Genomic DNA, 15,026 nt, shown 5'->3' with positions numbered 1-15,026 from the left:
CCTCAAACTTCACATTCATAAATAGATAAAAGCTGCTCTGCTTCTGGAGCTACAATTTCAATGCCTTCTCTTTAACTTCTGTGCATTTTAATTATGCCTGTGACTTTCCCTTCTAGAAGTTGCCACTTTTAGAGGTTGTAGCCTGCAGTCCTTGCCGAAAAGACAACTGTAAGATGAAGCCTTCCATGTGCTATGGTCAGTAAGGGAGGAAGCATTCATCAGTAAGTAAAGGGCAAAAATCATGTCTTAGCTAGGGATTGAAAGCAAATGCTATTTCCCAAATAGGTTAAAGAAAAGTAGTTCTTATGGGCTCCTGTACAAAATTGTACAATAGCTTGGTATGGATGCGAACTCCTAATTCACAGTGATCATCCAGGTTACAACTGCCAGTGATATGTCTTCTCTTAAAATTCCATTATGTACAGAGCAGCAGGGCTCTTCCCCGTACAAATACTCCTCTTAGGTCTCTCATGCCTTTTTCCCTTTTGCAATACACTGCCATCTCACTGAGCAGGTGAGAGTCCTCTGCCTATAGAAATCTTAGCTTTTTTAAGATTTTCTTTTGAGCTTGGGGAAAAGTTGTCTAGTCAAACCTGATGCTTATTTCACATCTTTAGCAGCTCTGCTTTTGGGATAGATTTCTGCACATTTCTTGAATATGGGGAAAGATTTTTCTTTTCCCATGTTCATTTTTCGTGAATGGAGTTGGTTGTATTTATAGTTTCAGTAATACCACTCATGCAGTACTTTCTGGGTCTCAGTTTTGTTGGTGTAACCAGGTGGGTGGCTCTATTATAATTTCTTGTGTGAGTGGCTTTCTCATGAACTGTCTTAAAAGGGTGGGAAGTTCAAGCTGAAAAAAACACCAAGGGACATGACCAGCACAACCCATTCCTATCCCAGAAGTGCAAAAGGAGCACTTTTATTCTTTGAAGAAGCCATCAGAGGTGGGATGACAGTGAGGAAAGCCTTTTGGGGTAATGTGCCAGTCTGCAGGATGCTCAGTAAGGTAGCATTGTCTTCCCTTTGTGCATCCTTATCCCAAAGAAGGTGGCACCCATACATCTGGGGAGAATCTGAATGTGTTCTTACTGACTCTGGTGTGCTGTAACTTGTCTGGTAAGCATAGGTCATTGTCTAGATTTATCCTAAAGGATTTCTTGTTCTGGAGAACAACTCTGACAAATCAGAGCTCTGTGAGTGCTTAATGTTGTGAATGGCATTGCAAACACAAACCTTTATTACAGGAAAGATGAAGCACACTTAAACCTTCTGATTATCCTCTTTAAATAGCAAGCGAGTCCATAGATAGATCCAACTACTCATTAGAGATGGGCTGGTCTGCAGACATCGCTGCACACAGACAAAAGCTCAGGCTGCTCTAAGTCACACAGAGCACAGTGTCACACTGGCCTCCTCCTTTTTAATGCAGGTTGAAATACACCTGGAGTATATATCCACGTAATCCGGATGAGGGGAGGAGTCAGACACCAGTTCTAACAATAAAACACGTCACCCTGCAATAATTACGCTGCATTCATGGTATGAGGAAATAATTTTACTGTTGCCTTGATCTTTAAGGTAGACATTGGGGCTTCTTACCAGTAAACCATTGGATCCATGGACTGTGACGCAGCGGGAGAAGGTATGGTGGATGGAGACATCCTTCACATACGTTGGAGGGTTGTAGCCTCCTTTCTCATCCACATCTCCAGCCATATGGAAGTGAATCGGGTAATGGCCCATTGTCTGCTGTCCCATGTATTTCAATTCTAGACCTTCAATATGGGTAGCCTTAAAATCAAGACCAATCTGAAGAACAACAGAACATCAGTCAAAAACCATAAAAGACTGTTGAGGGCAAGAAGGGTGTGGAATATAGAGATAGGAGGGATTGCACTGTATCTTCTAGAGAGATTTACTGGAAGGGAGTGTATGGCTGCAGGGTAAGGGAGAGGGTCATGGTGGCTAAGGGGACCATAGCTGCTCTTTGATCCCACCATTGCTATCATGGCTACATTTGACTTAATTTTTGATGGAAAAACCATTTGCATTTAATGTTTTCCATGAGTTTCAGTCAGCTGGGCTTACATCAAATTGCCTGGGCTGAGCACCAGCAGAATCTGGGGAAAACTGGGATTGGGATGTGGAGATTGTATCTTGGATGGGTTGAGCACCAGCCTGGCTGGCTGAGCAATGTCTCCAGGGGTGTGAGGTGCACTTTAAAACCAAGAGACAGGCAGCAGCAGTGGGGTGGATCTGCTGAACTGTGGGGAGAGGCTGTTTGCTCAGTGGCTGACACGAGGGATTCCTCCCTTCCTGTGTCCTGGCTCCCTTGGTATGTGAAGGTGTGGCTGGGTGGAGGAAGGGGCAAGGAGAGGGCTCCAGCCCTACCTTGATGTGTCCTCCAAAGGTGTCGAAATCAAAGAAGGAACATAACTTGCTGCTGTACTCATAGCACCGCCCCTCCATCTCACCCATCACCACAACGTTGCGGCTCAGCAGCCCCACTTCTGCCCGCATGTCGACGCCATCGACGACTTCACCAGTGTGGAGGTACGATGCCTTCCCTAAAGCAAAAGGAACAAGATCCAGTTTCAGAGTTACTCTGCCAACGCTGCTGGTTTCTCCTTCTGCTTCCTGTGGTGGGGTTGGCGTGATAATGAAAGGAGTAATTGAGTCAGCAAAAACTGTTGGCCGATTCCTCAAAGGAGGGAAGGCTGGAGCACAGGTGCCACCCAAGGTCTTGCTGAGATATTTGCAACAGAGGAAGTGGGATTTTTGGTCTTAAGTTGCTTCATTTAGACAGGGAGTTAAACCAACAGTCTGTTAGACAAAACACATTTCCTACCTTGAAAAGGGATCACTCGAGACTTTTTTACTTTGGATTACTATCAGCCCTGTATGAACATCCAATGCAAAGGAAATTGATGATGTAGCTACTGAAAAATCTAAATCCGCAAGGTGAGCTCAGCACTTCTATATTGTGACACTGGGAGCTGCTCAGATCCCACAGCAGCGCTCATGAGCGAGCATCAGTCTGATCCTGCTAACGCCGTGGTTGTTAACTGAAGCAGGGAGAGGACTGGGCAGAAAGCCTTGTGGAAATCGTGGCTTGGGACAATTGCAATCCCTCATCCAGCTTCTGGGCTGCAAACCCTCCCACTGCCTGCCCCCAAAACCTCTCAATTGTAGATCTGCCTGCATGCCTCCAACTTGCTCTCAACACTTCCCTCTGCCCTGGCGTAGCTGGAGTTGATGGGATCTTCCATCTACCCCCTGCCACATCTCCCTTTGCCAAGCCAGGTTGCTCAGAACCTCCTCCAGACACACACTTGGCTCCGTGGAGGGGTTAAAAGCCCAGAAAGCCTTCCCTGGCTGGACCAGAAAGGGGTGAAGTCCAGGCAGTATGGATGTCTAGAAAGCAAAATAATCTCTTTGCTGTAATTTCATTCAAACATATTCACACTCCCTCCTTCCTTCCGTGGCTTTCTGCAGAGAATGCAGTTGGGAAAAGGTTCATCTTACTGACTACGTTCTGTATTATTCCAGTAAAAATAAGTAAAAAACTCTTTAAGTAAACACTGAACTTTAAGGAATGCCACACTTGTGCGTATTTAATTTCAATGGAATCGTTCAAAGCAGTAATTAGAAACAAATGGCAAGCCTGGCTATTGCTGTGAAGCACTTCATGCTTAAGCAGAGGTGCCAAGTCAAGGGGAGGATTTTGAACATTGAAACAGGCTTGTTTTTAACCAAAACATGATGCTTTTACTTAATAACAAAGATAAGCAAACACCATTCACTCTCTCTTCTCCTGCAGCTGGGAGCAGTCTAGTCTGATGGTAATACTGGGATTTCAGAAAAGCGAGTGCTCCGCCTTGCTCCGAGACTGCTGCGTTGGAGAACTGGGTTCACGCTGCTACGTGTGCCCTCTGCCTTGGCACCTCCATCTTCAAAATAATTTGACCACAAGAAAAAACACTGTTAACTAGAGGAGTGGGGGTGGCAGGACAGGCAGATGCTTTTAACCGAGGCTGTGGTGGGAAGATGAGGCTCCCTCCAAGCTCCACACTCAGGCCCAGAAACGAAGGGCTGCAAGGGGCCACGGGTTTTCATCTCGTCCACTTTTGCAGCTGCCTCCCTAGAAAGACCCTGGGCTTCCCCGTGTTGTTGCCCTGAAGCCAGCAAGCCTCATCAGGTGTGTGGCCAAAATCAGACCCAGCTCATCCAAAAAGCAGCTTTGCTTCCCTCTTTCACATACAGTACAAAAGCCGCTGCAGTGGGCGTACTCCACATGAGGACACTCTGGGCTGGACCCTTGAGCGAGCTTGTTAAGGAGCACAGCCTCTCATTATGAAACCGTTTTTAAGCTGTTATTATTCAGCTTCCCCCGGAGCTGACCTTTCCTTGATTTACTGAAACGCAGGAAGAAGTTCAGATAATCATAAGAACATCCTATTTCAAGCCACATCTCCAGGATTTGTGGCAGTGAAATTAGATAGGCAATTTTGTTATTCATGTGCTGAGCTCTAGCATAATAAATGTCATGCTTGCATGTATTTAATTTAATTTAACACCAGTCCAGACATGCAAAATAGTGTAAGCACTGACAGGAATGTTAAATACGGACTAACCAGTTTCTAAATATAACTTCTTGGGTGCATGTTTTTCACTTTGTGCTTTTGCTGACTTGACTTGTTTGGAGATAAAAGGAGAGAAGGAAAGCAATTCCCTTCCAACGTAAAAGTGGATTTTGAATAATAGCTCCTTTAACAGAGCTTTGAAAAACAAAAAAAAACCTCTCCTCGAAGCAGTCAGAAATTCAATCTCCCCATGGCAATGGGAGCCAGTGCTCCTGAAATGGCTCACAGGAGACAGATCCTGGCACAGGATCCCTCAGGTCCTGGACATGCCTTCTGGAAACAAGCACTGGGCACTTCCCATGGGGCCGGGAGCACCCCAATGTGCATTTATAGACGCGTGGCACTTCCAGGGAGCCGCTGTGGCATGTTTAGTGATGGGCATAAAAAAAAAAACAACCAAAGAGTTGTTTGAACTCTCTCTGTGTTGAGTTCAGGGAGCTCATATGGGATGGGAGCATCTCGCTCTGCAGAGCTGCAAATTTGAAGTTAGGCTGCTGCTTGCAGCCAGCACATGGAGCCCTCCCAGGGAGCAGCCACGATACCCGAGATCCTGGCTACGGACCATGGGCAAACCCAAGCCAGCGGTTTAGTAAACCAGCACTGAAGTCGTTTGATACTAAGAAGGGCAACACTGTGCTTTGAACGTGGGAGGAATGTCTGCTGCTTCAGCATCAAAGCCGATGCTTGTGATTGCCCAACCGCTAACAAACCCAGGGGTCACTGATTCACCATCTCTTCCTTTGGGCTCGGTCTTGCTGCATCCCTCATGGACAGATGTTGCCTCACCAGCAAGCCAGGCTTGTGCCATGTTATAATCTAAACCAAACAAGGCCTTGCAGTAACACAAATTACGTCGTCCCACAACAGGCCTGTGCAAGGAACTAGGAAAAATGCCCTGAGTTTGCTGCTCTATTTGTCATACCAGTGCCTCCAGTTAGCAAAACGTAAATTCACAGGGAACAACTTATTTACTGTGTGGGCTTGCCTGGTTGAAGTCTTGAATCAGCAAAATATAAGCACATTTCCATGCTTATTACTCAAGACAGTGACTATTAAAGTCACCAGTTGTTGGTAAGGACAAGGTAATTATTAAAAGAAAGTATGCATTAAGATAAACATAGGTGATCCACTAATCAAGGGCATGCTTATGTCAACATACCAATTCAAAACAATCTCTCTCCACAGCGTACAAAGCTCCAGGAAAACCTGCCATACTTGAACCTAGCCATAAAACCTGGGTCTCAGGCTTTATCAGACCTTGGAAGGGTGGAATTTTAAATCTTTCAGCTGCTATGGATGTGGAACTGTGCTTAGCTCTGGTGAGTTACACAGATGTGTCTGAAAACCTTCCCAGGTACACTCATGCGTTCCTAAATGCCTTGGCTCTAAATAACACAAACTGCTAAATATCCCTTTCAGAAGTGAAACAGGCACTTGAAGGTCTGGGTTTGGTGAAGAGAAAGTGGAGCTAAGATACTCATGGACATTGTTTTTTCTCTAAAGGGTCTTCTGTTCTCCTTTGGGCTCTGTAAGGCTAAGACTTTCTCTCCCGGGGTCTTTCAGTGTTTCCTAAACAGGAGTTTTTAAAGGAAATGCTCAACACAAACTTGTCTGTTCAACCCACGTAACCTAGTGACAGTGAATCCTTCAGGGCATCTTTAAAATTAGTACAACTCACTCTAGATGCCAGCCCAGACCTCTGTCAGATTTAGCATTTTTGTCAAACATTTGTCATCACTGGTGGTAATGCCTCTATAGCTTATATTTAATAACCAACAAATGTTCACACAGGCATCCTATCAAATGGTCATTATTCTGAATAATGGGGTTTGCTATTGCATCCCTAAGCTGCAAGCCTGTAATGCAATCCAGCATGGTTTGGGTGAGCTAACCAGCTTCTTGCATCATGCAGTACAACCTGGTATCTTAACAAATAAATATTCCTCAAATTCATAACTTTTACATGGAAAATGAAGTTTCCACTAAAAAGACATACAGGAGAAAGGATGAACCTTTATAAGGAGCTTAGAGCTAACTAAGCCTTCTAGGGACCAATTCCTGTTGGATAACTCATCCTATTATAGCCCTTCACCCCTTTTCTCCTTCATGGTCTTGCATGGTGTCCCTCTGCAAAGAGCCCTGAGTTCACGTGGATATTATTAAGTGTATACTAAAATGCTGCGTTGGATCAAAGCCTCTGTAGCTGTTTGGTTTCAAGGCTGAAATGAGTGGATGTTATTGCTGCAGACAGGGGTGACAGGAGGATTGATGTGGACTGAGGGCAATGCATCTGCTCGCACTGGCTTTAACTGGGCACTGAGAGGTCTCTGCGAGGTCTCAGTGTTTTATCCCAATGGCAGGGTCACCCTCTTTCCTCAGCCCACTCCTGCTCCACCTCACACCCTCTTTTTGCAGCCGCCACTTGGCAGTCTACCCATGTACTTCTGTAAGTGCTAGGTTTTCCCTCTCCAGCCTTCCAGTTTTTCCTCTCCTTATCCTGACACACAAGTTCTTGCAGCTGGGATGGGAAGATTAGGTAGGCCTGGTGGACAAACAGATCAAATCCTTACTTAAATTAGGCCCAAACTCAACCCTTCTGAACTACTCTATAAACTTTAGTATGTTTCTTTCAACTCTGCTGCTAGGCAATGCCCAAAGGTAGAAGAAAGCTCTGAAAGACCATTACAAAGGGCCATTTCGTGACATTTCCTGCCCAGCCCTCAAGCACCAGGTTTGCCTTTAAAAAAGAGCTATTGTCAAGTTCCAGCCAAAATGATGCCAACTTCTAAACAGAAACCCCAAAATCTCTGAAAGTATCTGAATATTGATAGAGGAGTAACTTCTCACAGCACAAGATGAATGCTGACACAGGCTGTGGAGTTGTTAGACAACTATGTATCTACATTTTAAATTTGAAGTTCTCTGCATGAACAAGATCACAGTAAACTCCATATCTCTATAGTATTTGCAACCCAGTAAGCAGGCTTTAAAATATGTGTGCTTGTAATCATAGATTCACCAGTATGTGAGATAATTGCAGTAATTATGCCAGGCACAAATAGTTTTTTTCATGCTTTATCAAGAGCATATAGGAACACAAAAGAGCATTTCATCATTTTGTTCCGTGGTGAAACTTATCAGCATTGGTAGTAACTTCATACAGAGCAACCAAGATGCAGATAAGACTTGTTTCCCAGGGAAACTAGACAAAATACTTGATCTTTCCTACTATCCAGTTCTATCATAACAACACAACCCTTCCTTCCTTCCTTCCTTCCTCCTCCCTCCCTCTGCCCTGTACTGTCGAGCCTCCCCAAACCTTGTGAAGTTGGAAGATCAAACAGTTTTAATCTGTTCCCACAGAGAAAATAATCTAGGCACAGAAATGACAAGCAAAAAACAGTTAAACAAAGGAGGCGAGTGGAGAAAAATAATTCCATTTCAGTGAGCAACCATTTGACCGGGAGCAGGACCTGCAGAGCTGAGTCCTCACGCAAATCACACTTACTCATGGGAGCGACCGTTTTGACATTAGTGTAATTACTCCAATAAAGGAGCGCGCAAGATCAGTACCTGGGTGCCCATCTGTGCTTTCTACACTGAGATTTGCAGAAGTCCACAGTTAGACATCTAAATACTACTAAAATCTGACAGGAATTGAGTATTAATGTTCTTAAGCTGTTTTGAAAAGACCAACTTCTAATCAATCCTTTTCTAGCAAGTAAAGCAAGTACGAGTTTTCAGCAGGAAGCATAAAATATAAATAGGACATGAGCTAACTAATGAGTTTGACTTATTTGGCACAATGTGCTAAACCATGTCTATTAACTTATTATTAAACGATGAGAGCATCAATTATAGTTAAACTTTGGTATGCCAAGTGGCTGCCACAGCAAATTGTCTGTCCACAAAGCAGAGGTTTTCTGTCTTTTTAAACAAAGACTCTTAAGTAGGTCAGATCTGACATTTAGGTTTCATTTAAAAAAAAAATGGAAAAGGGAAAAAATAAAGATCGAAAGGGATATAAACCATCATGGGTAGGAACGGTTTCATCATTTGTCTTTCAAAGACAGACTTTTGGAGTTCTCAGCTGCTAAACTAAACCTTTTAGGAAAATTAGGCCATTCCACTTATAACAAATGACATCTCTCCAAGACCCCATACATAGATGCATCTGTGTGGAAGGCTTTTCTCAGAAGGAGCAAAGCAATCTTGCATATCTCAGATAGCAAAAGGAAGGCAAACACTTACGATGAACATCTTCTGCACACACCAAGAGCCTAATGCCACTGCGCAAGCACAGGTTGTGCTCTCCTGCGCTACAGCTAGAAGCCAGCCCGCTGCTGGCTATTTTAATGTACTTGCTCTCTGTCAGCCATTCTCCCTTCACACAAGATTTGATGAGCCACAGGGACACATAAAGCCCTATTTAACAGAATAGTTATTTTTTAAATTAATTGAATCCCAAGATGTTTCATCAAAGTCAGCACCTGGCCATGGGACAGTGGGTTCATACATGCATGCCCGTGTGAGCCAAGATCTCAGTGCGGTGGCATTCACCTCCAGCGATGCTCACACCTCAAAACCCACCACCGTGGTACTGCTGCCCACCTGGCAGGGCAGGGAGAGCCCAGGCAGAGCTGTGCAGGCTGCAGGCAGCACAGAGGGGAGGAGGCGCGGAGAGCACCCACGCCCTGGCTCATTAGTGCTCCTGATTCTGGCTAATTGCATGTCATGGCACAGGGCAATGGATAAAGTTACACCATGGGCAGGCACAGAGCAGCTCAAGGACCTCCTGCTCCTAAAGACAGGAGAGATTACAGCCTTGCCCAGGTTTTATTTAATCTAGACTGAACTTAAAATCAGGCAGATTATTTTATTTTCTAGTGTGAATGTGCTTTTGTTACAAGAAAGTTGGATGTGATTTTTATTACTGGACCAGATTTTGCCTTGATTTATACAATCAGTGAAATCCCATTGACGTCAATGGAGTTGCCTGGATATAAGTAAGGGTAGACTTTGGCCCTGCTGTTCATGTAATTTGTGGTAATAAAAGGAATGTTTTAATTCTCCTAAAGAGTAATCGGAGACCAAAAGCACAATTACTTTAACAAGTGTTTCCACTGCTTCTTTACTTGAAATTCACATGAACTTTGTTGTTGTTTTTAACCCTTTATTAATATCATTCACCTACTTCAGTTGCCACTGTTGTAGAAGATAAATGTAATCACATGAATTTCACAGATCCATTAGATTATGGGAAGCCTAAGAGAAATATTCCTATGTCATCATTATTTTTACTGACGATCTTCCAAGATCATCTTCATGATGAGACTAGTATCATACTTGTCTGGTACAGTTTTTCCAATAGCTCAAAAGTTGTTCAAGAAAAATATTCAACTTGGACATGTGTCTTATTTGAAAGTACTAGTCACTTGAAATCATAAGACTATGACACAAACTGTGAATAACATTTTTCTTGGCTTGATGAACATCTCTCTTTTGGGCCATCCAACAATGAATGGTTAGAACTCTGTGGGGAAGTAGTTGCCAAAGGAAGTGTATTTCTACCTTCCAGAAGATGTTGCAGCAGAGATAGTGGTGAAGCAGTTCATTTCACAGAACTGAGCAAACTCCCTGGTACACTGGATGTTCCAAGTGCTCTCATGGTTTCTCAGAAAGATCTTACTGTAAATGCAGACAAAACCTCTGCCTAGAGCAATTGCCACTGTGTAAGCAGAAGGTAACATAATATGTGTGATTTGCCACCAGGCAGATCTGCCTTTGAAACATGGCCTCAGCCGCTACATATTTTTACATTGTAAAATAACTTCTGCTTTTGTAAAGTATAGCAATTAAAAGTTCTTCACCTATTTGCAGAAGAAGTAGATCATGTGGTATTTTCATGCTCTGTTTATCAGTGTGCCAAAATCTAGTTCTAGAAGGAAAAGATCACTACACAGACTCAAGTGGAGATGCAGATCTCCTGCCCTGGATTTCACTTTTATGCTCACATCAGTAATAGTCTGTGCTTCATCATGGTTATGCTGTTTAATTGGACTTGGTATCTGAAGGCTATTTTACAATCATTAGTCTGCAATGTCTCTTCACCAAAAGCAATTTGTTCTGGGTTTGAGCTAGTCACCTTCAAGAGAAAAATGCTGTGGCTCTGCAAAGCTTCCCGCTCCTCCTGCTCAGACTAACTCCGGGACCACCCTACCGACCCCGTCTCCCCCAGTGCTGCGGCTCAGGACAACGCGCTGGCCTTGTGGCTCCAGAAATGTTTGGTTAATACATCACCTCTAAACAATGCTGTCTAGAGTCACAGTAACAGAGAAACAGTAGCTTCAGTAGTACAAAACAGTATTTCTAAAATGTAAGATTACAGTTCTTGTTAAATATAACTTTCTTAGGAAAATAGCCAGCTGCACATTACTTCATAGCCTGACAGTCTCTCATGGTCTGTTCCAGCCTCACTCACTCTTCAGATCAGCTGTGCCCATCTCCTGCTTTCTAGGAAGTGATGCATTTTCAAATGCAGTTATGTAAAAGTGAACATTTCACATACATGACCTGTACTTATCTCTCTTAAATAAATACATCCATTCAATAGCGTGCTTGGAGACAAAAAACTGAGTCAGCTATGAAAAGAGAAGGCAGAAAGGAACCAGAATCATGTTAAATGGCTTTCAAGCATGAAAGACATTTCCCAAAAGCATCTAAAAACTAGCCATCAAATTCCGGTGTCTTTCAACTCTTTGCAATTTTTAATGGAGTCACCTCAGCGCAAAGGACAGAATTTGTGTACAGCAAGGCCAGCATGACAAGATGAAGACCTTACCTGCCACCTTGACCTGGGTGGGTCTGCAGGCTTTGCATGGGAGTACTTGGAACTCCTCCGCCTGGTACATGGAGTAGTCTGTGCTCGCAACCACCAGCCTATCTCCAGGTTTCCATGAGCTCACGTCATCCACCAGATTCAGGACTGTGCTGTTCACATTGGTGTCAATGGTTACTGTAAGCTTTGGTTTCACTGAAAAGCCAAAATGGAAAGGTGGAGAACTCAGTTCATCTTATCAGAAAATTATTGTGCTTTTTTTTTTTTTTCCCTGGAACGCCACCAAAAGTGATGATTGCCTCATGCAACACAAAACAGTTAACTCTTCCAAACATGCGTTTTTACTGGCTTTGGCCTACAAAGCAAGCAAACAAGGAACTGTTTTCCTTTAGTAGCAGGCAGGTGGATTTTCCACTAACCCCAGGACTAAATTTAAATGTAGTTCTTAGTGGCTTATTTTCACCACACCCACTTAGCAGCAGCACTTGTGGGTGCTGGGCACTGTTATTTACAGCAGCCAAGTGGTCTTTAACGTAATGACTGTTTTTTCCAGCAAAACAACCGTCTTCCACCCTCCTTTTCCCGCCAGCTGAGTGCCAAAGAATCCTAATGACCTGTCTAATGACCAGATTAGGGATAGCAGTGGTGGAATTAATAACTACAAAATAAAGCATTACTTTCAAAGCCGGTTGTCTTTGCACACTGTGATTGACTAATCCTACCTCATCCCAAAATGCTCTAGCAAAAGACAAGATGTTTACAGGAAGGGACTTGCCCAATATTGCCATAGCCTTGATGGGTTTTTGAGACTCCACCCTGTTGCCTCAGCACTCAGGAATTTTTCCCGAGATAAATCTTCAGCTGTTTTATCAGTGTTCATGTCAGTAGCCCAGCCGAAGTTTTAGCTTGGGGAATTACTCAAGTTGTTCTTACACCCAACAAGAGCCAGTCATCAGAAGGCAGTTTTTCCCTGGTTTGGCTTTCAAACATGGGGCACATACCAGATCTGCCGCACAGGAACCGTACTCTGTAGTTCTGGCAGCCCTCGCCTGTCTGGTCCTTGCCATGGCACAGAAACCTGTAATCGTGGCCACTCTTGTAGAAAACCTCTGTTGTTAAATTGGTTCCATCAAGCGTCATTGCCTGGAATGAGAATAGAAGTATAAAGCAGGTGATACTTTGAGGTGAGGGGATTTCACCAAAACATCGATGTCATCTAAAGAGGCTTTTGCTTTGTTTTGGGTGCTGCACAACAGTTGTGTAACCAAACATTGCGACTGTTATGTGTGTTATCCAGCAGCTACTCCAGCTGGTGCTCAAACACAGCTATTCTATCCACAAGCTGGGTGGATTATTGCTAGGTGCATGCCTTTCTCCTCTATCTATATTAAGACCATGTGCTTTTTTGGGAGGAGTATTCTGAGCTTCACTAACATCTGCCTCGGTGCCCTAGATTTTCTCTTGCCATCGGTTGGAGGGGAGATGAAAACACTGGACACAGATGCTTGCACTCAAATGAACTCATGGTTTCAAGCCCCTTCACTGCACTCATTTCATTGCTTGTAGCTAGACTATGTCTGAACCTTGCAGAAGGAGGAGGTACGGGTCTTATTTCTTCTCTGCATGGATCAGTCTCTAAGAAAAAAAACAAAGAAGCTCCAATACCCATCGCTCCAAAAGGAACAAGAAGAGGTGGCATTTGCTCACGTGCAAGGACCAGCCTGTAGACCTGCCTTGAGAAAAAAAGGCTGCATCACGCCCAGAAGCAGTGCGACGTGTGGCCTCTCTCGTGTTGCTGCTGGGGCAATGTCACCCCTCAGGGCCACGTTAAATTTCACAGCCCAGCTCTATAGTTTGCAGTTCTCTTGACCCTTTCATGAAACTGTGATGCATTGCATTGGGCCATCCAAACAACACGTGCATTTTAACAAGGCACCAGGAGATACGCCATCTTTCAATGGAGGGTCTGATCCCAATTCTCTCGCTCATGCGGACCTTCGTTATTAATGCATACAGCCCGCTGCCATGGATAAGATTAGCACCGTCAGCTGACAGAATGTGCCTCTGGCTGTGCCGCGCTTCTGTTATTATCATCATATCTTCAATTTTCTTATACGTGGCCTAGTTGGAGCAGGCCAGCTGCTATAAATCAGCATAACTTTAGGAAGGCAATGAGCAACACCAGATTACACTACCTGAGGATTTTCCCTAAGATCTGCAAGATAAACTTGAAAAATGTTGTTTCAATTTTAATGTCCATGGAAAAAAAAAGTAACTGCTATTCAACAGAAAAGAAAAAAAAAAGAGGTTTGTTTCTTGAACAGAATAATATCTTTCTTGTTTCTCTTTTAATAGGCCTGCTAGAAGGGGCTGTATCATAACAAACATCTGACCCCTGTTTTGAACTAAGTTGTCACTTCTAATATATGTATATGGAAGCAGAAATGAGTGTGGATTGGCTAAGACCTGGCAGAAAATTATAGGCCGGTTTTTTCCTTTCTGTTCAAGAGGAGGTTCTTTATAACATCTAGCCCTGGAAACTTTCACTCATGCTGTCAGCATTCCCGTTTACTTCAATAGCCGCATTCTTGTGAATAAGGAGAACTCAGCTGGTTCAGAGAACGCGGGAACCTTAGGTTCAGCCTCCCACAGATATGAAGTATTTTATTGTCTTTCGCTCAGGAATGCTTCTGTTGTAGTTGTTTTACCAGGTAGACATAGAAAGTATCCAGTGAGGACATGCAAAAAAAAAAAAAAAAAGCCTTGATTTTCGCCTTTTTTTTTGACCTTAAAGAGGCTTTTGCCATCTCAGAAAAGGGATATAATTTCTCCTCAGCGTGCTGGCCTGATGGCATAATTATAGTGTTTAGCCCCAAACAGAATTCAAATTTTCCACAGAGAAAAAACAATTGACTCCAAGAAATGGCTGCAAGCTTACCAATATTTTTTTCCAACCTACTACAGCTGATAGCTTTACCATCTCATTATATTTTGTGATTAATTTTTTAGGTAGAGTCCATTCCAGGACCATTTAAAAACTTTGTAATTTTCATGTGTTTTTTCCTTTTAATCTTCCAGCAGGGAACCACATATGTCATGATAGCATCTGTGCTGTCCATGGCCCCATCTGCACTCCTTTTCATGCCAGCAGCCAGAAAGGAGCTCCACTCTGTAAACTTTTGTCTCAGAATGATACAAGACTGGATATGAGATCTTGTTGGTTATGTATTAGAGCAGTAAAATAATTGGTGTGTTTCATGTAGAAACAAAAATTACTGACAAGCACAATTATTTGGGGGTTCAGTGTCAGTCCAAAGAAGACTTGCCCCTCTAAAGCGAGTGGTAAGCTGGCCTACCTGGATGTCAATGGGTTGCCTACAGATTTTATCAGGATGAGCAGCTTTGAAGTCAGAAAGCTTCTCCATGTCCTTAGATCTTGCTTTATCAGGCTTCTCAAACCACTCTGTCCATTCTACATCTGGAGACAAGTGCAAACAAGAAAAGTAATTTGAAAGTCAAGCTTAATGAATGCGGCAAAGATG

The 15,026-nt window shown here is 43.4% G+C and overlaps 1 protein-coding gene across 3 annotated transcripts in view; it reads right to left on the bottom strand.

The window, feature by feature from the left end:
* Positions 1–15,026, bottom strand: part of CEMIP (cell migration inducing hyaluronidase 1) — a 113,334-nt gene that overhangs the window by 29,876 nt on the left and 68,432 nt on the right. For 2 of the 3 annotated variants that reach the window (XM_086757079.1, XM_086757080.1), the window contains exons 9-13: positions 14,841–14,962; positions 12,486–12,627; positions 11,488–11,679; positions 2,395–2,570; positions 1,603–1,812 (exon numbers count right to left, since the gene is read on the bottom strand). In XM_086757079.1, coding sequence (XP_086613205.1) covers positions 1,603–1,812; positions 2,395–2,570; positions 11,488–11,679; positions 12,486–12,627; positions 14,841–14,962 — 842 coding nt within the window. The remainder of the gene's footprint in view (positions 1–1,602; positions 1,813–2,394; positions 2,571–11,487; positions 11,680–12,485; positions 12,628–14,840; positions 14,963–15,026) is intronic. The other variant, XM_086757081.1, reaches the window with a different exon arrangement.

This window comes from Chlamydotis macqueenii, chromosome 12 (genome assembly GCF_036417535.1).
Source record: "Chlamydotis macqueenii isolate bChlMac1 chromosome 12, bChlMac1.mat, whole genome shotgun sequence".
NCBI lineage: Eukaryota > Metazoa > Chordata > Aves > Otidiformes > Otididae > Chlamydotis > Chlamydotis macqueenii.
The sequence above is the reverse complement of the archived record's forward strand: the minus strand, read 5'-3'. Positions and strand labels throughout refer to the sequence as shown.